We start from the raw sequence: 26,189 nt of genomic DNA on the forward strand, positions 1-26,189 counted from the left end.
CTAGGAAGATACTGAAAGCTAAGATGTATTTGAGGTAGATATGGTCCCTCCGATTGTGAATCAGAGCTTTAATAGGATCTTTTATAAGTAGGAGCTCTCCAATAATTTTGTAAACTGTTTTTACTGAATCGTTATACAGCACTGTTTGTATTTTAACTACCATTCAAATGTGTCCTGCACATGAAAGTTAAGCTAGAACTGGGAGTGACATATGAAGTGGGTATGCAAAACAACATAAAATCAGTTCTAGTTCACCTCTATCATGGAAGTAAGTATGATCATTGAGGTAAGCTGCATGGAAATACTTAATCTTGAAATTCTTAACCAATCAATATCCACTAATACAATATTATAAACTACATTAATTCTTATTAATGCTCCACAAAACCTGTATGACTAGGTTAAACCAAAGTACGACCTGTGAGCAACTAAATACGGAGATTCTGGGCAGATACAATTTCAGATACCAGCCAGAATCTCTGCATGCTATTCCAGGAATTAACCTCTTGAAATGGAAAGCAGCTGTTCATACTCAGAATTACATTGTGTTATTATACATGGTAGTCCCTATTCCAGAGGACAGCGGTTTAAAGCAGACATTTACCAAGTGCTCTGAGCAGGTGGAAAATGACCACAAGAGTTCTAGGTGGGGAAAGGGAGAGGGGGGTACAGTAGGAAGGGGAGAATGTTTGGCCAATGGAGGTAGCGTTATACATTGCCCCTGTGTGTTGTCCAAGGGTTGGACAGTGGCCATGGAAATGGCTCCAGATTGCAATACTATAATTAATATATATATATGTGTGTATATATGGAAAATGTCACTTACCCAGTGTACATCTGCTTGTGGCATGTAGTGCTGCAGATTCACGTGCTATGCATTGCTTCCGCAATCGAGTGTTGGGCTCGGAGTGTTACAAGTTATTTTTCTTCGAAGAAGTCTTTTCTGAGTCACAGGATCGAGTGACTCCTCCTCTCAGTCATACTGCGCATTGACATCGACTCCTCTGTTAGATTGTTTTCCAGCAAAAGGGTGTAGGAAGGAGTGATAGAGTGTCAGAATGTAAATGTACTATAAAAGTAATAAGTAAAATAGATGTCCATGCAAATGTAAGTGTATATAAATATGTACAAATAATAAACTGCAATGACTAGGGGCTTCTGGGGAGGAGGTAGGGTGCATGTGAATCTGCAGCACTATATGCCATTAACAAATGTACACTGTGTAAGTTACATTTTCCATTCAATGGCATGTGTAGCTGCAGATACACATGTTATGCATAGACTAAAAAGCAGTTTGCTCCCCAAAATAATGCAGTGGCTAGCCTGTAGGCGTTGAAGTTGTTTGAAACAATGTTTTTAGGACAGCTTGACCAACATTGGCCTGTTGCTTTGAAAGTACATCCACACATGTTTTGTAAATGTATGTGGTGTAGACCATGTGGCAGCTTTGCATATGTCTGTCATTGGTATGTTCTTTTCCTAGTGGAATGTGCTTTAGATGTTATTAAAAGTTGTCGTTTTGCCTTAATGTAGCATGCTTAAAGACATTTAACAATCCATCTAGCTAATCCTTGTTTAGAGATAGGATTACCTTTACGTGGTTGTTGAAAAGCAACAAAAAGCTGTTTAGTTTTTCCAAACTCTTTTGTTCTATCCACATAATACATTAGAGCTCTTTTAAGATCAAGAGTGTGGAGGGCTCTTTCTGCAGTTGAATCTGGCTATGGGAAGAAGACTGGCAATTCCACTGTTTGGTTTATGTGAAAAGGTGATACAACCTTTGGCAAAAAATTTGGATTAGTTCTAAGTACAACTTTATGTTTGTGTACTTGGAAAAAGGTTCCTCGAGAGTGAATGCTTGTATTTCACTAACTCTTCTTAATGAAGTAATCACTACCAGGAAAGCAACTTTTCAAGTTAGAAATTGAATCTCAGAGGAATGCATGGGTTCTTAAGGTGGTCCCATTAGTCTTGTGAGCCCAATATTGAGATTCCAAGCAGGAACTGGTGGTGTTCTAGGTGGAATGATACGTTTTAGTCCTTCCATGAAGGCTTTGATAAATGTAACTCTAAAGAGAGAGCTATGTTGTATAGTCTACAAATATGCTGATATTGCAGTTAGATGGATTTTAATAGATGAGAAAGCTAAATTTTACTTTTGTAAATGAAGTAGGTAGCATACAATATCTTGTATTGATGCTGTAAGTGGGTCAGTATTTTTAGATTGACAACAATAAACAAATTGTTTCCACTTGTTAGCATAGCATTGCCTAGTTGTAGGCTTGCATGCTTGTTTGAGAACTTCCATATATTCTAATGGAAGTTTTAAGTATCCAAATTCTATGACTTCAGGAGCCAAATCGCTAAGTTGAGAGCACTGGGATTGGGATGTCTGATCCTTGTTTTGTGTTAGCAAATCCGGTCTGTTTGGAAGTTTGTAGTGAGGTATTACTGACAGGTCTAGGAGTGTTGTGTACCAATGTTGTCGTGCCCACGTGGGGCCTATGAGAATCATAGTGAGAGAGGTTTGACACAGTTTGTTGACCAGAAATGGAAGTAGGGGTGGGGTGGGGGGGGGGGAGCGTAAGCAAATATCCCTGACCAGTTGATCCATAGAGCATTGCTCTTGGATAGAGGGGGTGGGTGTGTGGAGGCGAAGGTTTGGCATTTTGCGTTTTTGCTTGTTGAGAATATGTCTATTTCTGGTGTCTCCCACTTTTGAAAGTACTGTTGAAGTACCTGAGAGTGAATCTCCCATTCGTGTATCTGTTGGTGGGTTCTGCTTAGGAGATCCGCTAGCTGATTGTGTATTCCTGGAATGTATTCTGCTAGTAGATGAATGTGGTTGTGAATTGCCCATTTCCATATTGTTTGGGCTAGAAGGGACAGTTGAGATGAATGTGTCCCGCCTAGTTTCTTTTGATAATACACGGTTGTCATATTGTCTGTTTTTATCAAGACAGTTTTGTGTTTGAGAAGTGGTTGAAGCGCTTTTAGGGCAAGGGTTTATGTGATAATTTAGTTGCTTTGAATCCCATTCCCCTTGTATGGTAAGGTTGTTGAGATGAGCTCCCCAAACTATCATTGATGCATCTGCTGTTAATGTGGTCTAAGGTACAGGGTCTTGAAATGTCCGCCCCTTCATTAAATTGCTGAGATTCCACCATTGAAGGGACTTGTGCGTTTGGCAGTCTAACAACACTAAATCTTGCAACTGACCCTGTGATTGAGACCATTGTTGTGAGAGTCACTGTTGTAGTGTTCTCATGTTTAGTCTTGCAATCTGTACTATTGCTATGCAGGATGTCATCATTCCCAATAGTTTCAGGATAAATCTTAGAGTATATTGTTGATTTGGCTGCATTTGTGGTATGAGATTTTGGAAAGCTTGTATCCTTTGTGTATTTGGATAGGCTAATGTTTGTTGTGCATTGAGAATAGCACCTAGGTAAGGTTGCACCTGTGCTGGTTGAAGATGGGATTTTTGGAAATTGAGAGTGAACCCTAATGTATGTCGGGTTTCTATTGTGTATTGAGTGTGTTGTTGACATTGTATACAATTGCTTGATTTTATAAGCCAATCGTCTAAATAAGGAAAGACATGTATGTGTTGTCTTCTTAGGTAAGCTGCTACTACTGCTAGACATTTTGTCAACACCCTTGGAGTTGTTGTTATGCTGAACCGCAGAACTTTGAATTGGTAATGCTTTCCGGCTATCACAAACCTTAAGTATTTTCTGTGAGCTGGATGGATGGGTATATGGAAATATGCATCTTTGAGATCTAATGCGGACATGTAATCTTGTCTTTGTAGTAGTGGAATGACTTCCTGTAGAGTTACCATATGAAAGTGTTTTGACTGGATATATAGATTTAGTAGTCTCAGATCTAGAATGGGTCTGAGAGTGCCATCCTTTTTGGGAATGAGGAAGTATAGTGCATATACCCCTGTTCCGTGTTGAGATTTTGGAACTAATTCTACTTCTTGTTTTAGTAGTAGCGATTGTACTTCTTGTTGTAATAGAACTTTGTGTTCTGGGGACAACCTGTGATAAAGAGGAGGAATATTTTGAGGGGTAGAAATCAATTCTAGGCAATAACCATAGCGGAAAATTGAGAGTACCCATTGGTCTGTGGTGATATTTTGCCATTGGGATTGGAATTGCTGCAGTCTGCCACCCACAAGAGATGTGTGGGGTCGTGGCATGCTAATGAAGTCACTGTTTTGATGGGGTAGTGACATTTTTTTAGGCCTGGAATTTGCCTCTGAAGTGTTGTCCTCTATAGGAGCCTCTGAATCCCCCTCTCTGGTACTGCTGCTGATGACCTTGTTTAGGCTGGGAGGTAGAAGCCTCTGTCGATTGGGGCTTGAATCTTCCTCTAAATTGCTGCTTACGAAAGTAACCTCTATAAGGTGTTGTGTATAAGGCTCCTTTGCTTTGGCAGTGTCTGAGTCTTTCCTAAGTTTTTTCTATTGTGGTGTCAACTTCAGGACTAAACAGGTGTTTTGTTTTTTTAATCCAAGGGCATATTCAGTACTGCCTGCTGTATTCCTGGTTTGAATCCAGAGGAATGTAACCATGCATGTCTGTGTATGGTGACAGCAGTATTGACACTTCTAGCTGCTGTATCTGCAGCATCAAGGGCAGACCTTATCTGGTTATTACTTATGGCCTGACCTTCCTCAACAATTTGTTGAGCCCTTTTTTGATGCTCTTTTGGCAGGTGTTGTAATAGCTCCTGCATCTCGTCCCAGTGAGCTCTATCATACCTTGTGAGTTTGCAATTCGCCATTGGTTAGCTGCTTGTGTAGCTACCCTCTTGCCAGCAGCATCGAATTTCCTACTTTCTTTGTCAGGGGGAGGGGCCTCCCCTGACAATTGACTATTGGCCCTTTTTCTGGCGGCACTGACAACCTCAGAGTCTAGGGGTACCTAATGGGTAATGTACACAGGGTCTGTAGGTGCAGGCTTATATTTCTTATCAATGCATGGTGTTAAAACTTTAGCTTTAACCAGCTCATTAAATATCTCATCTGCAAGATTGAACATGCCACGTAGCATTGGGAGGCACTGGTAAAGGGAGGGTGTGGCGGATAAGGTATTAAAAAAGAAATCCTCTTCTAACGGCTCACTGTGCATAAGTACCCCGTGGTACGCTGCTACCCTAGAAATGACCTGCATGTATGCAGTACTGTCTTCTGGTGGGGAAGGTTTGGAAGGATTTAAGTCTGGCTCATTAGCAGGTATGGGATCTTGATCATACAGATCCCAAGGATCAACCGTATCACCATGAGAATACGTTTGTGAGTGAGTTGGTGAAGGCAAAGGTGGTGGGCTAGTGGGTGGTGGTGAAAAAGAAAGTTGTGGTGAATGAGGGGGAGAAGTATGCAGAGGTAATGGCTTCTCCTTCTCTTAAAAATCTTTGCAGGTGGTGGAGCAGTATCTAGATGTTCCTGAAAAGCCAACTTTTTTAGTCTGTAGAGGATATGCAGTACTGATTCTGCCAGTCTCTTTATGGAAATAGATCCTTGATTGTCTCTCATCCATGTTTTTGAGAATGGGTTGAATTTCAGTGTCCTCAGAAATATATTCTGATGGTTTTGATGATTTAGAGGACTGTTCATCGTAAGGCTTGGAGCTCTGCTTTAGATGGTTCAAAAGTCCATGTTCCTCTTTCTAAAAATACTTTTTCGGCTCTGAAGTTTGCAGTTTTTTTCGGGCCCTAATATACAGCCTGTTTTTTGGCTCTGAGGCAGAACGTTGAGGATGCGACTCTACAGAGTGTGGATGCCGACTCGGTTCGGAAGTTGAGCTTTTGGTGGTTTTGCTTGACTCCGGTATCGAAGTGGGTGTGGTCTTTTTCGGTGCCGAACCCGAAGGTCGGTCGCCAAGTATTTTCTTATGGGTCGAACCATGGCTCTCTGGCAGTGGTGCACCCAAAGCCTTCGAGGACTTTTTTGGAGTGGGCATAGGGGCAGTTGTATTCACGTGCTGGCCGGCAGTGATGAGTTAGCTATCTTCCTCCATGTCTTCTTCGGAGTCTGTGTCCTGAATGGAAACTGCCGTCTGCGCCTGTTCTTCCTCAAATGTGTTGATATACTTGGTACTTTTCAATGCCATCTCCAATCTCCTGGCTCTCCGGTCACGTAGCATCTTCTTAGATCGGAACGATCGACAGGCTTAACAATCCTCTTCTCAGTGATCATGAGAGACACAGATTACCAGGTGTTAATCTGGAGGACAGAATCGGAATGGAGTCCGATCCATCAGGCTTTGACGCGGTAGGCCCGAACAGGCCTGAGATGGGCGCGCGAATTTTTTTCCGATGGTACTATTGGCTTGACTATAGATGAAAAGCGTGATCGAAACAATACCCATGGTGAAAGAAAGTTATCTAGCGTTTCCAATTCGAAATCTCAGAGCGAGAGGAAACACGTCCGAACCCGACAGCGGAAAAAAAACAATCTAACAAAGGAGTCAGTGCCCATGCGCAGTATGACCAAGAAGAGGAGTCACTCGATGCAGTGACTCCAAAAAAGACTTCTTCGAAGAAAAACAACTTGTAGCACTCCGAGCCCAACACTAGATGGCAGAAGCAATGCATAGCATGTATATCTGCAGCTACACATGCCATCGAACATATATATACAAAAATACACACACACAGACACGCGACTGGCAATAGATCTTGTTTCCTAACTTTTCATTCAACCCATGTATCAATCAAGTCTAGCGTGAGCACAATGGTATTCGTCTGTCCCGGACAAAGTGAGGTACAGGATATGTCCTGTGTCCTGGAGCAGTGTATCAAGAGTGCTTTTATAAAAGACGGTGAACTACTTTCTCTCTAATGGGTGAATCACGTAAAGCAGTGGTGACAGCGTACTGTGCTTTATGACTGTAATGTGACCAGAACTTTTTTCTTCTAAATTTCCTTTATAACGTAAAGACACAGAATCTTACACTGATATCCTGTGTGCATGTTGAGGACAGGTGTGTGTAAAGTGAATGTGAGATACTTGTATGGTTGTAGGACTGTGTGTGTGTTTGTGAGTCTGAATACAGAAGTTAGGGTTATCCATTTTGAATGACCCTGGATTAGTATACCATAGGGTGAAGACCGGCCTACCTTCGGAAATTCTATGAAGACTTCATTGGATGATTAGTTCATCTTAGACGGTGCACTAAAATGTGGTGGATGGAAGGGGTCCTGGACTGGACTGCTGTTTCTGGTGTTCAAGGCAAGGAATTGTCTAGGCCTGACCTTTCCTTTTGCTTTCAGGAAGTTCTGTTTCAGGAAGGCTGATGATAGCCAGGTGGAGAGATTCAATACTTCAAGGTACAAGATATCATACTTTATTGTTCTCGTATTTTGTGTACTCGTGCTTGGAGCCAGCCCCAGTGCTGCCTACTGTGAGAAGCATCACTATATACAAAGGCTGCATCTGGAGACTACCCAGAAAAGGACACCTGAAAGAGAACCAACACAAAGCAATTCTGAAGTCTGAGACAGTAGAGTCACAGTCTCTGTAAGGAAAATGTGTACACAAGTGGGATTCAACTCATCCCACTTTATTCCAATCCCAGCTACTTCTTGACCAAGGAAGAGCCAATGTGTAACCAGGACTGGTGTTTGCCTGAGAGACAGTCTCCAAGAGATGTAGGGACATCACCTGCAGTCTCTATTTACTGCTGTAGGACCTGAGAGTCTACCTAGTGCCTAGAAGCCTGCCTGCTTGCTCAGAGAGGGACCTATTCTGCCTGGCTCTGCTGGAGAAGAGGTTAGTATGTACCAAACACGAGGAACATCCAGAAAAAGCAGACTGCTTTGGAGAGGGAAGCTGGAAGCGACCCATAAGGTGAGACTGTCTCCCAATCTCTTTGTAGTTTCTGCTTAGAAATGGCTCCAAGACTTCATCAAACCAAGTGTGGCAGCATCCAAAGACAGCTGCTGTAAGCCATGAACTACTGCTGCTGCGGACACTAGAAAATAGGAAGGAGCATCAGGAAGAAGCATCAGGCAATAGGAAGTAGAGCTGTTTGAGCCTGAGAGGCTGCAACTACACATTGCTTAACGGTGTTTTACAGCCTAGAAAAAGTCTTGTAGATGAAACACATCGGCTTCCTTTTCGCAGATGTGTTGTACATGATACAAAGATTTGGAGTAAGAACTTGAAGAATAAAGAGAAACCTTTGTTTACTTCCAAGGCTGATACATCATTGGACTAGGATTTAAAAACTGTTGGGCCTTATTTGTTGCTTTGGTACCATTGCCGTATCACTATCTTCAACATCTTTGGGTGTAGTCTGCTTTGGCACAAGGTTAATATCAAAGCCAAAAGTAAAACTACCACTGCTGCTACTTGTGATGTGATAGAAAAGGAGGGTTAGAGACAGTGTGCATGACAACAGCTTTGTAATCTCACAGCATGACATGGATCATGCTCCAGTTGTTGGCAGCTGCAGCTCCAAACTGGGAATAAGCACCAGATTATCCAATGGCAGGCACCACGGCAGTGAGACCTGTGTGGATCTCAGGGCTGGAGTGGAATTCTGAATCAGAGTTGGTACTGGTCCGGTGACGGGACAGAGAAGCCAGACTGCTATGGTGAGGAACCCAACTGCAATAACCCGACTGGAGGCCCTGGAAGTTCCATGGGGCCTGAGGGGCACCATGGGGAGCCAGAGGCACACTGGAAATTTGCTCCATGGCCTCTTTGATGGCCTGGAACTGCTGAAGGGTCAGTAAGAGCCTGGAAAATGAATGGCACTACGGGACCAACAGAGGAATCTGCTGGTTACCTAATTGGAGTAGAACTGGCATCTTGATGGCCTTGCACTTTCTAATTGAAGTAACAGTGGTTGGATGGGTTTGAGTTGCCCTTCATTTTTTTAATGCTTGCATTGACTTGGACTTCTAACGGGAAGGGGAGCAATCGGGTGATGTCCATGAAGGCCACAACTTCTTCTTGTATTCAGTAACACACAGCCTTGCCTCACAGTCTCAAATGCTATTCAGGTGCTTAAATACACACTTATCACACAAATTGAGTTATGTCTTGAGTCCGAACGCAAAAGCATATTTGGTGCAGATCTGTGACAACTGTTTCCTGTAGTCATGGTATTGCATGAATCCTGTTATTTTGATTGGGGACATCAATCCCTAAAATACTATGGAAAGGTTTGTAGTCAGAAAATCAACGGTCACAAGCAGAGCTCAGGATCCACCTAGTAAGGCATGTACAGAAAGGAACTCATGCCCACGAGAGCAGGGGTAGCATTAACTATACAGGACACTGTGAAGTCATTGCCAAGCCTCATACTGTCACCTAGCGGTGCATGGCGGCACAGCCATAAATAATCTCTGGATCCAGTCTGGCACCTAGGGGTTATTCTAAAATAAGCAATCTGTGGTTAGAAGCAGCCATCCGAAAAAATATATTAATACTTCAATTAAGGCCTCATTTATTTGCCATTTAGGTGGTCTGTACATAGAATTGAAGTTTCTGCATTGTGAATAAACAAATGGAATGACATATTTGTTTGTTCTCTGTTGCTATACACCTATTTTAATATGGCTTTCCAAAATACTTTTATTTATTCACACTAACTGCAGTTGCATGTGTTTAGTCACCATGCAGATAATTATAAAACATATAATAAGCTTCCCCTTCAGTCTTGTAGTCGTTTTTATAAAATAACCAATTTCTCAATTGTAAAGTAATTACTTTCTAGAATTTTGAACTTCAGCCGTCTTTCACAGCAAATCACCTCAGTCTGTAAATCAAGAGTCATTACACAGAAAGATTATTTTCAGTTTCTGCGTGAACTCTTCCAGACTCATGGAATATGGCTTTTATTAGTGGGAAGATTGACATCTCTATATTATACAACTATAAACTGGATGATCTTAGTTAAATGTCATTGTCTCTGATGCGATCTCCACTTCAATAGGCTTCACTCTTTCTCTTCTCCGAGTCTACGGATCCCTTAAAACTCAGCTAATAATGGCCATCCCTTGCCTTGCCCATTGTTCTACTGTAATGCCAGCCTATAATACCTGCAATGCCAACTACGTAGTTAGGAATCTTAATGAATCGCCATGTACACCACACGTCCTAAGGCAAAAGCCTTTCGTAAATTAGAAGTAATTTCAGTCGAATGGAATTAATGAATTGAGGCTTTGGCAGAGCAAAAGGAATGTCAATATCATGCAATTAAATAATGAAATGCAAATTACTTTCCAATACTTAGATTATACACAGCCAAAGATGAGATGCAGATTCTTATTCTAAAAATTTACCTCAGATAAGTTACAAACACAATGGTTAAAGTATATATATTTTACATTTCAGCAATTCATACAGCACCTGAGTACCCTACAATCATTTAGAAATATAAAAGAAAGTTGGAAATAATTAAGTAACATCTTTTATAAAAGCATACTATTATGAGCAATGAACAATTTACTTACCTTTGGTTGGCTCTTTCTAGCAGAGACTCTAACAGGAGATTCCTCAACTGTTGAATGGAATTTGGAAACATTGGAGCAGTATCTCTGTGCACTGTCAAGTGGTGCCGTTCAGTTCTGCATAAATGCCGTTCTGTTCCAAAAATGATGTGCAGAGCCAATATAGGCAACACTCCTGCACAATGATGTCAGTTGTTTGAGGCTGTTCGCGTCGCCATTTGCAGAGCCACAACAGCAAATTGGAATCGAGCAGTGTGCAAATTCCTAGACTTGGGCTCTTTTTAAAGGATACAGAACAATTCACAGGCCTGAAAGGATGGGTGGGTTGGTGAGGAATCTGCAGTTAGACAGCATCTCTACCAGAAACAGCATTACTAGAGGTAAGTGATCTATTCTTCTGATAGAGATTTCTAACAACAGAGTCCTCACTTTTTGTATAGATACCAAAGCAATACCTATTCGGAGATGGGTCTGTGAATGGGCTAAAACCAAAAGTTTCTAGAGGATCGAGTGGGCAAAACATCCGTTTTGGTGAGCCTGGCTGTTCAGAGAGTAGTGTTATGTGAATGTGTGGAGGGATGACCACGTAGACGCACGACAAATGCTTGAGGCTGGACCTCCACATGCCAATGCAGTGGTAGCATCATTAGTTCTGGCTGAATGAACCCTTAGTCCTTTGGGGCTGCTACAGAGCTCAGTCAAGCAAGAGATGGTCTGTTTCAGCAAAAGCTTTGCTTTTTTTGGTTCCCCTCAAATCCTACATTTTGCTGATTGTACACTTGAGGCCTGATTACGACCTTGGCGGATCGGATACTCTGTCACCAAGTTCAGTAGGATATAATGGAACTCGTAATAGGGCGGACGAGATATACGTTACATTTGTGACAGAATTTCCCATCCACCAAGGTTCTAATCAGGCCCTTGGTGTTATGTGGGACGATCAATGTAAAAGCTCAGTGCTCTTTTCAGGCCCAATCACTGGAGTCTCTCTTCCTCCTCAGAGGGGTGAGGCACAGCACAGAATGCTGGTAAGGTGATGGTTTGACTGACTGGGAACGGTGTTAATACTTTTAGAAGGAAAGATGCTCGAATCCGCCAAACTATTTTGTCTGGGAGAAAGTAGAGTACGATGGGTTGACACAAAAAGCTTGGAGCTCGTTCAGACCACTGTACCAATATTATGTAAGCTAAGAACACTATCTTGAGTGTGAGAAGCCACAAAGAATGTAGGAAAGTACCCTCTTTTGGGCACGTTACCCTCAATTTCTGCCTGATGTCAATGTGTTTGACTGTATGACTGGAATCCTGCTAAACAGGACCCCAGTGCTTATGCTCTCTCTCCTCTAAATTGTGTCACTGCATATTGGTAACCCAGTATTTCATCCCACATTGGCATACTGGTCACCCCTTTTAAGTCTCTCATATATGGTACTTAGGTACTCAGGGCACTGGGGTTTCAGGGGATCCCTATGGGCTGCAGCATTACTTTTGCCACCCATAGGGAGCCCATGCAAAGGCATCTACAGCACTGCCATTGCAGCCTGTGTGAAATGGTGCATACACCATTTCACAGCCATTTTCACTGCACCAGGTCACTAATGAGTCACCCATATAGCAGGCCTTCTAACCCTGAAAGCTGAGTGCAAAGTACCTGTGTGTGATGGCACCAATGCACTAGCAGAGGCACCCCCACGTCATCCAGGACCATTTCCTGGACTTCGTGAGTGCGGGTATGCCATTTTACGCTTGCACTGGACATAGGTCAATACCTATCTCCATCTTCACAATAGTAACATCTTGGAATTATACCCCAATACTGATTCTAGCATTGGTTGTATAATTCCATGCACTCTGGGGTCTCCACAGTGGACCCCCAGTACTGCCATACTAGCCTTCTGAGGTTTGTCTGGCAGCCCCAGCTGCTGCCACCTCACAGACATGTTTCTTCCCCCCTGTTGCTCAAGCAGCTCGAGCCCAGGAAGTCAGAACAAAGAATTTTGTTTGGGAGAGGGGTGTTACTCCTTTTGGAAATAGGTGTTACAGGCATGCGAGGGGTAGTTTCCCAGAGCCTCTGGAAATGCTTTGAAGGGCACAGATGGTCCCCTCCTTGCATAATCCAGTCTACACCGGTTCAGGGACCCTCAGTCCCTGCTCTGGTGCGCAAATGGACAAAGGAAAGGGGAGTAGCCACTCCCCTGTCCATCACCACCCCAGGGGTGGTGCTCAGAACTTCTCCCAGTGTCCCTGGGTACTGCCATCTTGGATTCCACGTTGGCAGGGCACTCTGGGAGCATCTAAGTGGCCATTGCCAGCAGGTGACGTCAGAGCCCTCCCCTGATAGGTGCTTACCTGTTAGCGGACCAATCTCCCTTTCAGGGCTATTTAGGGTCTCCCTCCTGGGTGTTTCCACAGATTCGGATTGCAAGACTCGAGAAGGACTCCTCTGCATTCTTTACTTCACCTTCTCACCGAAGAAACTGCACCTGGACCCACCAGGAACTCTACAACTGCACCAAAGAAGAAAAAACGAATTCTGCAACATTGTGTCTTCAGCTCCTGCCAGCAACTGCAATTGTTTCCCGGTCATGCATCCTCAGAAGACAGTCTCAGAAGACAAAGGGAGCAAAATGAAACAAATGCTGGAGTTTTTTCAAGAAAACACATCACAATAAGTGATTTTAATGAGGGATGGTCTTTTAGAAGTCTGAATGATACACTTTAACCATGCCCAAGCAAAGCCTTGCCGGGCAAGAACCAAAAGAACATTCGATAACTTGGCCTGGAAGGGGTCTGTCATGTGCCACACCAAACCACAAATTTGTCCTAACAACACTCTTGTAAAGTTTCTGTCAAGGGATGTTCATGACCCCAAGACGCCCTGTTTGTTGCACTACCATACGGCATTGGTGTCGTCAGTGAGCACCTGCACCACCCTTCACTTGATGGATGTCAGGAAGTCTTTCAATGCCAACAGTCTCTCAGCTCCAGAAGGCTGATGTGGAGCCAGGACCTCGGCCAGAGACTAGAGGCCTCAGATCTCCAAATCTCCCAGGTGGCTGCCCCAACCTAGCAGCAATACATTGGCCACCACTGTCAGCTCTCGATCGAATAGGGAGAGGTGTCTGATGCTGACCCAGCTGCAGTCGAGTACCCACTAGTGCAGGATTTTTGCAGTCTCCTCTGAGACGTGGACGTGATTGAATAGGTCCCCTTGATGAAGCCAGGACCTAGGCTGAAAGATTGGTAACTGAGACAGGGTGAGCATTTTGAATTTGTCCTTCAGTGTGAAGGCACTGAAAGAGCCCACGTCTAAAAAAGAACAGAGGCCTCCATTCTTCTTAGGCATCAGAAAGTAGCAGGAGTAACTACTACAACCCACTTCGATGCAGGGTCCCTCTCAATGAGTCCAGTTGACCAAAAGAGCTTGCTGTTAGGCAGACAGATGGCCCTCGTCAGTGATTCTGATAATGATGAAAGAGTGGCCAGAAAGGTTAGGGAGTACCACTTCTGGACAATTTTGCAGGCCCCATCTCTCTGATGTTATGGTTTGCCAACCAGTTAAAATAATTTGATGCTGCACCCGATGGCTGTACTCCGCTAACAGCGCACTAAAGCGCTTAGGCACGTAGGGCCTTGCTGATTGGCACACTGGGTTGCCACGGTCTCAGCCACTAAATGACTGGGAACCTTGTTAAGGCTGAAGTGGCTTTCTGTATGAGGAACCCTCGATAGCACCCCAGAAGAATCGAGAGGGCTAGTGCAGTTGGCTTGGTGAAGCAGACAAGCCCAGGTGGTATGCTATGAAGCTGTTATTTGAAGCGCTCCAGAGAGGAATCTGCTTTATTCCCAAAAAGGCAAGTCTATAGCTCATCACCTGAAAAATCTGTCAATCTCAATAGTGACTCTAGTGCCAATGGTTTGCCCAATGGAATCATGTGGTATACAGGTAAAAACGGACAGTAAATTTGTCAACATCATAACCATCTTGTAAGCCCTGTGTCAGTACAAGGTGATGGTTTTCTGGGACACCTGAGAAGACCTAAGCAACAGAATCTCAGAAAGCATGAGAATAGTGACCCAAAAGGCAATTGGATATGACCAACCAGATGGGGGAGGTGCAAACTCCTTGGTGACCTGTACCCAAATGACACATTAATCACGTTTGAGCAGGCCAGGGACATTTTTTCCCTCAGCTCGGGCCTATTCCTACCACATACAGGTCTAATGGAAATGGCTAGGAGAACTTGCCCAATATACCCAGAGGCCCCTGAGCCCTCAACTACCCTAGGACTGCTCCTAACCTGCATTGTGGGAAGCCACTTGATCACACTGTTCTACAGGGGTATGCACTCTAAAGCAAAGGGTACTATACCACAAGCTCAATTGGTCTCAGATCTAGAATTCACCAGTTCGGTCACCAACGGAGGATGGACTCGAATTAACACTCTCATACATACTGTTTCTTGTAATGCTTGCTTTAAATTAGTGCATTATAATTTTCTCCATAGGACGTACCTTAAACCTAAGGGACTTCACCAGATTTCCTCTCATCGATTGGATGCCTGTCCCAGATGTGACTCCAAGGGTACCGACTTCATACATTTACCTTGGCATTGTAGCAAAGTACAGACCTTCTGGATGCAAGTAACAACAAAGATAAATAGATCTGCTGATGTAACTTTTTCACAGACTCCACAGTGTTGCCTCCTTGGTAACATTACACAACCGAAGGGGAGGAAACTGAGGTATAAGTTCCTGCATATGTCCTTAGTCTTGGCTAAGCGTAGGGTGAATGAGCCAAAAAGTCCCAGACTACACCCGCTGGCGTGCTCATGTAAGGGACTGGTCAGTAGCTGAGGAAATTATATGAAAATGATCCGCCATGGTGACAAATTACAAGAGGATGTGGCTACCTGGAACAGAATTTGTGATGTATTTGTCAATCCAGCGTTAGAGTTTACCACTTTGGATAGTGATTTGGACTTTGGGGTTCACATTTCTAAGATTAACACATTCATATGAACTGGAAACCTGTAATAAATGATATGAATTAACTTTTTCTTTAGCGTGTGCCTCTAATGTTCGTGCAGTTTAGATAGTGAAGTGCAGATACTGATGATGAGGTAAGGGCATAAGGCATAATGTGGGGTGTCTACCATAGGGAGTTTATTGAGGCATGGCTGCTGTTTGCTATTCTTTAGTAATCGCGTCTTGCGAGGGATATGGGAGACTGGATTCTTGTACTCGAAAATATTGAATGAGATGATATTTGACTAACTGTATCACCAATGCCTACCTGTATGCCCACTTATATGGCACTCATATAATGCTGTATGGTTTATGCTACTTAGCAAAACATAAAAGTGATTAAAAAAAACTTGGGTTTAAAGAGCACACTTTGTATGCCAACGATCGAAAGAAATGTTTTTCCTTCTCCAATAAAAAAAATTAACTTACCAACTCTGACAAGGTAGAATAAGACATAGCCTGGAGATGAGTAGTGGCTTCCATAAATAAACTTGGGCTCTGGCATTTCCTCATAACGTGCCTGCAATATATATTAAAGTTAAGTTAAATATTTGACTTCTATCATTTTCATAAATTTTTTTAAGTTAACAGGAAGGTTTTTGACAAATTACAACTTGTGACCTATTACAGCTATCCGATAGCCTGGGCTGGAATATGATTATTCTGTTCAATACCACAGAGGGTGCTAGAAAATATTCTGTAGCATTAGAATGTCCACATATTCCCGAGGGACACAGCGACCTGCCTAAGCCCCATCAGTCCACCAAAACCAAACTTTATTTTCCTACTTTTTTAATAAATAGAAACACCTTTCCTTAAGCTGGCCTCTTCTTCACCAACCTTGATCACAATTACTTATGAAACAACCATCCTGTTAGAAGGGCTCCCTCGGAAAGCAAAAAAGATCTGGGGTTGAATTATTTGTAAATTACATGAAACAGCTTCAACAGTCTGCAAGGTATTGATTGGCAGTGAAATAGGGCCTTGAAACTAATCAAATCTCTTCCTGGAAATGAGACAACTAACTCCCTTTACTATAGGTTATATATTCTGTACATTGTACTACATTTACCATTAGCACTAATGAATTCAGAACCACCTATCACATGAGAAGTGAACACAACACAGCTAACCATGTACTGGTAATAATTAGGATAATTATTTTCATGCATATATGCAGAACTGTAGATACCGTCAAAGATTGGGCCATTCTCCAACTCCAACTGGCATTAGAAACAATGCTAGAAAGTGGTCTATGATGTCATCTGGAGCCTCAAGGTGCATAGCACTAGCATACTGGTATCTCCTGATCTCCATTTTTATAGAGACACCCTCCCATGAGCGCTCCTCCACCACAACAAGATGATCAAATGGACAAGTTGGGTTAAATGGCAAATTAAATGGAATGCATACAAAATATGTCCATTGCTCAAAAGTATTGGACCTCTTGGTACTGATACAACTCTACCTTGTTCAGCTACTAAATACAAGAAGGAGGTCTGCAGGTTTGCACCTTTCCTCAGTTTTCTCGGGCTTTCCTCTTGCCTGCCTTGTAAATCCATTAGGAAAAAAAATCTGGTGTCTTGCATCACCCATTTCTTGCCCTTATGATGTGTAAAAATGCAATGGTCAGTCAAAGGCACTTCTGAGCAAAGCAGACATCTGGAGCTTCTCAAAAGTTCTGTAAAGGCCAGAGAGAAGCAGATGTACCTGTCGAGTGCTTTCACTGTAATATGATCTCCCAATCCAACCCTTCTAGCAGTTCTATACAGACCCATGGCCTGCCAGAACACAGACCCCAACCCACTCAACAAGCTGTGCTGGGCCCTTTGTTGCCTGGTGTGACCTATAGCAAAGTTAAAGAGGAGGCATAAAGGTGTTTAATAGTTCTCAAAAATTTTCAACAGATCTGCATGCGAGCTGGCAAGATATACAAAGCCCAGCTTAGGTGTTCCATGTGGCATACAGATTTTACAACCAGTGGCAAAGCTAATACCAAATCAAAGCTTTTATGAACCCCCATTTAACTTTGCCCAGCCCTCCTACTTTACAGATTTGCACTAAATGTTAAGATGTTAGTTCTGGGCTTAATGTATAATTTGTCTGCCAAATTTTATGCAGATTCATCAAACTGCACCCACGTTATTAGCATATGAACACTTTTTGAACCTTGTTATAACTTTGCTACCCCTTGATAGATCTGTACGAACCATGACATACCAACGGCATGCTAAATTTCTTGAGTATCACAACAAATTCAAGGCAAATTCATCAAATGACGCTAATTCAAATGTCTGACTTTGGTAACCTGGTGCGGTGGTTAAAACAAACATCAGCAGTTAAAAGACATTTTCTGATTTTTTAAGTAAAACAACCTTTCTATGAAGTTTAATTTTCTATGAATGATCTACATACTGAACTGTCTATAGTCTACTACCCTCGCATCGTTTTCAAATGCATGAACACCCTGTGCTCCACTTTTATCACTAGCGCTTTGTGTTCATTTTGTTCACCGAAAACGTACTTTATTTGTTCAGTCTGTACAAATCTCTAACCATTTAATATACTATGTCTTACTCTTATTATGAACATAAATCAGACTCTTTATGTAAAGAACATATGGTCATGTTGTAATCTTCCATGTATTTGTTATGCATTTTTTTTATCTTACAAGTACATTTTTTGTATCTGGCAAATGGTTTAACTGTGTCTTGGGAGTTGCAGCTTTTTAGATACTGACATCAAGACAGAGGTCTAAGATTGGAATCCCCTTGTATAACCACTAGTTACACTTTTATGATTTCATAACGTGGCACAGACCTGGAGAAAGCCAACAGTTCAGTGTCAGAGACCAGCGATAGGCGTGGAGCATTGTGAAACACCAGCAGAGTTTATACAAAATGGACTGGCATGGCCTTGGTGCCAGATTATTAAACAGTACTGAAGTCAGTACTGGCTCGAACACTGCATCGGGGACAGACCCACCTGAGGGAGTCCAACTAGAGGCCACTGGGGAGCCCGAAGGCAAACAAGAGGGAGTTGATATTTCACAAAAAAAATCTACACAATGGTCACGCTGAAGGCGGCTAATTCCTCTGGGTCAATGACAACCTGGGAAATTGAGAGTACATAGGGACCAATTGCAGGATTAGTTTGGATATACAAGACAAGAGGGGAATTCAGTCTTTGTCGTGATAACCTCCTGCCCTCTCACTATACTCAGAGTGGCAGGTTGGGGTTGAGTCTCACTTGGCCTCCTTATGCTTGTTCCTAGACTTTGACATCAACTTACCAGAAGATTTTCCGCAGAAAGTGGACTTTTCACTGGAATAGGCTCAAGACTGGGATTACAAGTGTGCCCACAACCTGGAACGGGAGCGTAATGAATGCTTTGAGTGCAACCTCTTTTTATGGTAAGCGACACACACTTGTCGCAACACTTTTTTGTTTAAAAACATGTCCTTATTGGCAGTTCACACAAAGAATCCTGGAGACAGCTTGGGCAACGAGGAGCCACATGGTTATTAACATGCCCGGCTCCCCTTACAGTTGTCAATTTAGGCAGTAGGCAGTCAGATGTATGCTGTGCATCACTTTACGATATTACATGTAAAATAAACATATGCTTCAAAGAACATTTAAAGAACATTGCAGCTTTATAATATATCATAAGGCAGTTATTTCCAACAGGGGTCCAAAGTCCATCCAGTGGCTGCCCTTCCCACCATATGCCGAGCAGGTGGAGGGAACATTGTCAGGATACATGAAAATAACCTTGGGCAGCGCAGGAGGGGCGGCTGCTGCGGAGCGACTGAAAAACAATCCTTAATAAAAAAAAAAAGTCGGGGGATATGAGAGGGTGTCTGAGTTCCCCCTGCACCCCCAGGAACATTTGCTACAATCACACTGTTACTCTCTAACATATAACCTCTTATCAGGGCCCGACTACAGTCTGGTGTGTGTCTCCCCTCCACAGATCTCCTTCAGCTCCAGAGTCCCAAAACTGTTGGAAGAGGTATATGTCAGCTCATCCACCTCAGACAGGCCAGCTAACAGTTCTGCCCACATTTTCAAATCACGCTCAGTGTGCTCATTTGTGCACACAGCACAGAGCTTTCTTTCTTCAGCTACACCCGAATCCTGCAGGTCTGCCAGCCACCTACCGCCAGATGGGGCTGTGGGTTGTGCCCAATGTATGGCCATCCTTCTTCTGGCCAGCACCAGGCCCAACAGTGCGAACTTGTAGAGTGTTCCATGGAGGCGTCCATTGGGATCCACGTGGTTTCCCCGCAATGCGACCATGATCCACTCCCAATATTCTTGTAGCTTGACGCAGTCCCAGGTCATGTAGTGGAAGGATGCCAGGGTCAAACCACATTGGGCACAGGCCGCTGAATAAGCCCCATTTATCTTGTGCAATTGTAATGGGTTCAGGTAAGCATGGTGTAGGTAGTAGAACTGCATAAGTTTAAACCTCGCATTGCTTGCTACTTCTTGGACCCAGGCCAATGTTTTCTTCCAGGCTGCCTTTGGGAATGGTACTGTCAGTGCCCCTGTCCTGAACTGTCTGCACGTTGACCCGCCGGTCCTTCTTAAGAGCCTTTTATAAATGTGAAATCAGTCCACGAGTTGACCGAGGGAACAGTTTGGCATATTGAAGGAACTGACTGTGACAAAAGCCGAATGCCTCCTCAGCCTCAGTCATTGTGATGAACTCGCCATTGGGGTACAGGTCTCCAACTGTGGTACAGCTGCCCTCGAACCACTGGGTCAGGTCAATCACAATTTGGATTGCCCAGATGGGTTCCAAGCAACGTAATGGCAGAAGTTTAGCATAAGAGCCTCGGCGCAGCACCAGCATAACAGCACCCTCCCAGGCTTCCGATACCTGTTTAACCACAAAGGAGTGGTCCGCCGGGAGAATCCTACCCATCATGAGACAGCGCTAGAGGTCTACTTCAGTGTCCCATTCGCTCAATAGGGTCTTCTCCCAATTAGGGTGATTTGAACCCCACTGCATGCCATACTGCAGAAGGCTCGTGTAGTAGTACATTCTCAAGTCAGCAGTCCAAGTCCACCTTGGTTGTTGTCTAATTTCAAGAGATCTAATTTAATCCTGCTGTGCTTATCCACGCATACCAGGGATATCAGCAGGGTATTAAGGCTGGAGAATGCAGGCCGTGGGACCTTGAACATGGCGTTTTGTAAAGCACAGAGGCAGCGGGCAGCAGAAACATCTTGCTTAAGGCTACACTATCCATCACCGACAGCAGGAGGCAGGTCCAAAACCGAATGGACTTTTCCAGACCATTTAAAATTCTACCCAAATTGAGTCTCTATCTAGCCATCGTGGTGTTCGCCATCTAGATCCCCTGATAGTGAAAATGATCATTCTCCCACTGGAACCCTGTTGCTTGCAGCCTATGTGGCTGCAACCGAGCTAAGATGGCCAATAGGAATAATACAGTCTTGTTTATTGACGTGGAGGCCAGATGCTGCTCCAAAGTTGGACATAATCTGCTAAAGAGACTCCACGGACTGCTGGGGGGGGGGGGGGTAACATACACCAATGCATCGTCCACATAAAGCAAGACAACATGTGTGATGCCCCCAACCTCTATCCCCCATGTGGCCATATCACAACAATGTCATATTGCCAATGGCTCCATTGCCAAGGCGAATAAGAGTGCCGACATTGATTCCCTATCAATAGAGGTACCTGGCAGGGTTGCCCAATCTGATGCCACAGAGCCTGCGCGAACCGGGGCATCCGGATCACCATAAAGTAACTGCACCCAGAACAGGAACACTGGTTGAAACCCCTTTCTCCGTAGGACCTCCCAAAGTTACCCAAATCCAAGATGTTAAATGCCTTTTCAACATCCAAAGCAACTAAAGCCGCCTCCATCTCGGTATTGGCGACAGAGTGCATCACATGGGATAATCTCCACAGATTCATCTGCATCCCTCGTCCCAGCATAAAATCACATTGATCCTCATGGACAAAGTGGCAGACCATGCAGTGCAGTCTGGTGCCTAATGCTTTCGTCAGAATCCTAACATCCACCCCACTGCATGGACAGAGGTCTGTAAGAGCTAGGGTCCGACAGGTCTCTACCTGGCTTGGGGAGCATGAGCATTTGTGCTTTGTGCATTGTCTGTGACACTATTCCAAGTTCCTGTGCTTCCTGAAACGTCTTTAGGAGCTGAGGAGGGAGCAGCACTGAGAATGTGTGGTAGTATTCTACTGGCAATCCATCAGGATAGGTGCCTTTCCCAGTGCCATTCCCCAAACTGGCTCACTCAGCTCCTCCATCGAAAGGTGTCCATCAAAGGTCTTGGATACCTCAGTCCTGAGTTGCGGCAGAGGTAGCTGAACTAAGAAGTCATATCTTACCGCTAGGCTTCCGCCATGGGTACCCCATAAATGGATACGAGATGGTCCCTCAAAGGAGATTTATTGCAGCCTGAGTCCCCGCTGAAGTGCTATTACAGCAGCTCAAGGAGAGAATTACCGCGGGCGTATGTTCCCTTTTAAGTAAGCCCCTAGTAAATGCACAGATGTGTTGCCCTCCTGATTGAGCAGTTGGCGGTATTCATGTCGTACCAAGGGGTCTAGTCTATCCCAAGTCTCACACCCACCGCCCTTTGAGCTGCCAACAGCAAGTCTTGTGAAGTCCCCTGTGATAGGGCCTTCCCCTGGAGGAGCCTTAGTCACTTTTCCTCATCAAGGAGTTGGGCTTCCAGATGTCGCGTGGTGCCACTAATATGGAACAAGCACTCCCTGCATTTCACAGCTTTCAGTGTATCCCATTCCACCTCCCGCTGTGACACTGTGGACCAGTTAGTGTCAAAATATCCAGTGGTCACCAGTCTTGGCTCCTAACTAAAAAGCGAGTCTGTGAGTGACTCCGGCCTAAGCCAGCACGGGGTACTAAAGGACGTCCACTTCGCACTCCCCATTGCAATAGGAGTGGTGCATGGGCTGAGAGGAACCTTCCCAGTATCTGTGTCTGCAGCACCTCAGCAGCAACATCCTCTGTTACTAAGAATCTGTCAAGGAGACTGGGTGTGTGTGTGTGTGTCATCCATAGGGGTGTAAGATGTATATTCCTTAACATCTTGATGTGTCATACGCCAGATATCCAGATCAGTGGGATCTAAGTAATACTCCCATTCACTGGAGTTGGGTGCATAAACATTCAGGAAACACACCTCCCGTCTATCCAGCAAGCCGCTCAATAGAAGGCATCTGCCCTCAGTGTCTTCCTTGAAGTTCTGTGTCTGAAATAGCACCTGGGGGGCCACCCATATGGAGACCCCTCAAGCATAGTTAGAGTACATAGCAGAATAAAACTGCCCCATCCATTTCCTCTGTACTTTCTGGGACTCGTTCTCCATAAGCTGAGTCTCCTGCAGTAGCGCGATCTGTATGTCCTGCCATCTGAGGTAAGTGTGATCCATGTATCTCTTCACATATGAGTTAAGGCTCTGCACATTCCATGTTACCACACTGATTTATGTAAGCATAAAAACAGGTACTGCCCCCACCAGCCCGCCCCACCTCACCTCCCATCTCCACACCAGTGCTGCAACACAATAACATGATGGACAAATATAACAACCTTTCCCTCTCACCGGGTAAATACCCCAGAAAAATTCAGGACTCCCAAATCATCATCAACTCGTTAAACGCCTTGATCAAACACGCTCCACTCAGCGAATACTTACTCTCAATCACACACTACTCCCAATAACTAGTATAGAGTTGGCACCCGCTCTGGGGACTGCGCCTATCGGTCAGCTCCAGATCCCAGTCAACCCAAGTTGCACAGCCTGTAGGAGGCTGGCCTGGCTTATAGTGGGTACCTTGTGGTACTTATCCCCTGTGCCAGGTCCAGTTATCCCTTATTAGTAGAATAGAGGTGTTTCTAGCAGCTTAGTCTGATCGAAGGTAGCTATGGCAAAGCAGCTTAGGCTGAACTAGGAGACATGCAAAGCTCCTACTATACCACTAATATCATATGCACAATATCATAAGAAAACATAATACTCAGCGTTACTAAAAATAAAGGTACTCAGTGAGTACCCTCAGTAAGAAGGTAAGTAATATACACAAGTTATATGTACACAAACCCAAAACAGGTAAGTAAGAGTCAGAAAAGTAATGCAAACAGTGTAGAATTACAATAGGATGCAATAGGCAAACATAGGTCTAGGGGCAACACAAACCATATACTCCAAAGTGGAATGCGAATCACGAATGGACCCCAGACCTATGGGAGCTTGTAGAGGGTCGCTGGGACTGTAAGAAAACAGTCAGGGTGTCCAAGATACCCCACCCCAAGACCCTGAAAAGTAGGAGTAAAGTACACCTACTACCCCAAAAGGACACAATAGTCGTGATAGGGGGATTCTGCAAGAACCAAAAACACCAGCAAAGCACTGAAGAAGGATTCCTGGACCTGAGGACCTGCAAGGCAAGGGGACCAAGTCCAAGAGTTGCGATAGTGTCCAGGGGGGGCAGGAGCCCAGGAAACCCTAGATGAAGGTGCAAGGAAGCTGCCTCTGGATGGAAGAAGCTTAGGATTCTGCAACAACGAAGAGAGCTAGGAACTTCTCCTTTGGATGGAAGATGTCCCACGGTGTGCTGAAGGTTGCAGAAGTGTTCCCACGCAGAAATAACACAAACAAGCCTTGCTAGCTGCAAGGGTCGTGGTAGAGGTTTTTGGGTGCTACTGGGGACCAGGAAAGACCAGGATGTCGCCCCCTTGGAGGAGGAGACAGAGGGGGCGCTGAGCAACTCAGAGAGCCCCCACAGAAGCAGGCAGCACCCGAACAGGCACTTAGAAGATTTGTGAAGCGGAGCTGGCTCAGAGCCACAAAGGAGGGTCCCACGATGCCGGAGGCCAACTCAGAGGGTTGAGCACTGCAGGAAGGAGTGCTGGAGACCCAGGCTAGGCTGGGCATGAAGGAAATCCTGAAGAGTGCACAGGAGCCGGAGCAGCTGCAAATCACGCAGTACACAGGTTTGCAGTCTTGCGTGGGGAGGCAAGGACTTACCTCCACCAAACTTGGACTGAGTGAGTCACTTGGATAGTGTTCCTGTGTTCCAGGGACCATGCTCATCAGGATGAGAGGGGACCCAGAGGACCGGTGATGCAGTCTTTTGGTGCCTGCGTTAGCAGGGGGAAGATTCCGTCGACCCATGGGAGATTTCTTCTTGGCTTCCAGTGCAGGTTGAAGGCAGATGATCCCCAGAGCATGCACCACCAGGAAACAGTCGAGAAAGCCGGCAGGATGAGGCGCTACAATGTTGCTGGTAGTCGTCTTGCTACTTTGTTGCGGTTTTGCAGGCATCCTGGAGCAGTCAGCGGTCGATCCTTGGCAGAAGTCGAAGAGGGAAGTGCAGAGGAACTCTGGTGAGCTCTTGCATTCGTTATCTGAAGAATTCCTCAGAGGAGAGACCCTAAATAGCCAGAAAAGGAGGTTTAGCTACCAAGAAAGGAGGATTGTCTACCAAGAGAGGAGGATTGGCTACCAAGAAAGGTAAGAGCCTATCAGAGGGGGTCTCTGACGTCACCTGCAGGCACTGGCCACTCAGAGCAGTCCAGTGTGCCCCCAACACCTCTGTTTCCAAAATGGCAGAGGTCTGGGACACACTGGAGGAACTCTGGGCACCTCCCCTGGGATGTACTGGTCAGGGGAGTGGTCACTCCCCTTTCCTTTGTCCAGTTTCACACCAGAGCAGGGCTGGGGGATCCCTGAACCGGTGCAGACTGGCTTATGCAGAGATGGGCACCATCTGTGCCCATCAAAGCATTTCCAGAGGCTAGGGGAGGCTACTCCTCCCCAGCCCTTGACACCTATTTCCAAAGGGAGAGGGTGTAACACCCTCTCTCAGAGGAAATCCTTTGTTCTGCCTTCCTGGGCCAGGGCTGCCTGGACCCCAGGAGGGCAGAAACCTGTCTGAGGGGTTGGCAGCAGCTGCAGTGGAAACCCCGGAAAGGCAGTTTGGCAGCACCCGGGTTCTGTGATAGAGACCCGGAGGATCATGGAATTGTCCCCCCAATACCAGAATGGTATTGGGGTGACAATTCCATGATCTTAGACATGTTACATGGCCATGTTCGGAGTTACCATTGTGACGCTATACATAGGTAGTGACCTATGTATAGTGCACGCGTGTAATGGTGTCCCCTCACTCACAAAGTCCGGGGAATTTGCCCTGAACGATGTGGGGGCACCTTGGCTAGTGCCAGGGTGCCCACACACTAAGTAACTTGGCACCCAACCTTCACCAGGTGAAGGTTAGACATATAGGTGACTTATAAGTTACTTATGTGCAGTGAAAAATGGCAGTGAAATAACGTGGACGTTATTTCACTCAGGCTGCAGTGGCAGGCCTGTGTAAGAATTGTCTGAGCTCCCTATGGGTGGCAAAAGAAATGCTGCAGCCCATAGGGATCTCCTGGAACCCCAATACCCTGGGTACCTAAGTACCATATACAAGGGAATTATATGGGTTTATCAGTGTGCCACTGAGAATTGGTCAATTTAGTCACTAGCCTGCAGTGACAAAATCAGAAAGCAGAGAGAGCATAAACACTGAGGTTCTGGTTAGCAGAGCCTCAGTGATACAGTTAGGCACCACACAGGGAACACATACAGGGCACATACTATGATCA

The 26,189-nt window shown here is 44.8% G+C and overlaps 1 protein-coding gene across 2 annotated transcripts in view; it reads right to left on the bottom strand.

Moving 5' to 3' along the window:
* Positions 1–26,189, bottom strand: part of NSMAF (neutral sphingomyelinase activation associated factor) — a 665,048-nt gene that overhangs the window by 249,376 nt on the left and 389,483 nt on the right. For both annotated transcript variants that reach the window (XM_069220229.1, XM_069220228.1), the window contains exon 15: positions 15,931–16,021. In XM_069220229.1, the coding sequence (XP_069076330.1) occupies positions 15,931–16,021 (91 nt within the window). The remainder of the gene's footprint in view (positions 1–15,930; positions 16,022–26,189) is intronic.

Source organism: Pleurodeles waltl, chromosome 2_2 (genome assembly GCF_031143425.1).
Source record: "Pleurodeles waltl isolate 20211129_DDA chromosome 2_2, aPleWal1.hap1.20221129, whole genome shotgun sequence".
NCBI classification, from domain to species: Eukaryota; Metazoa; Chordata; class Amphibia; order Caudata; family Salamandridae; genus Pleurodeles; species Pleurodeles waltl.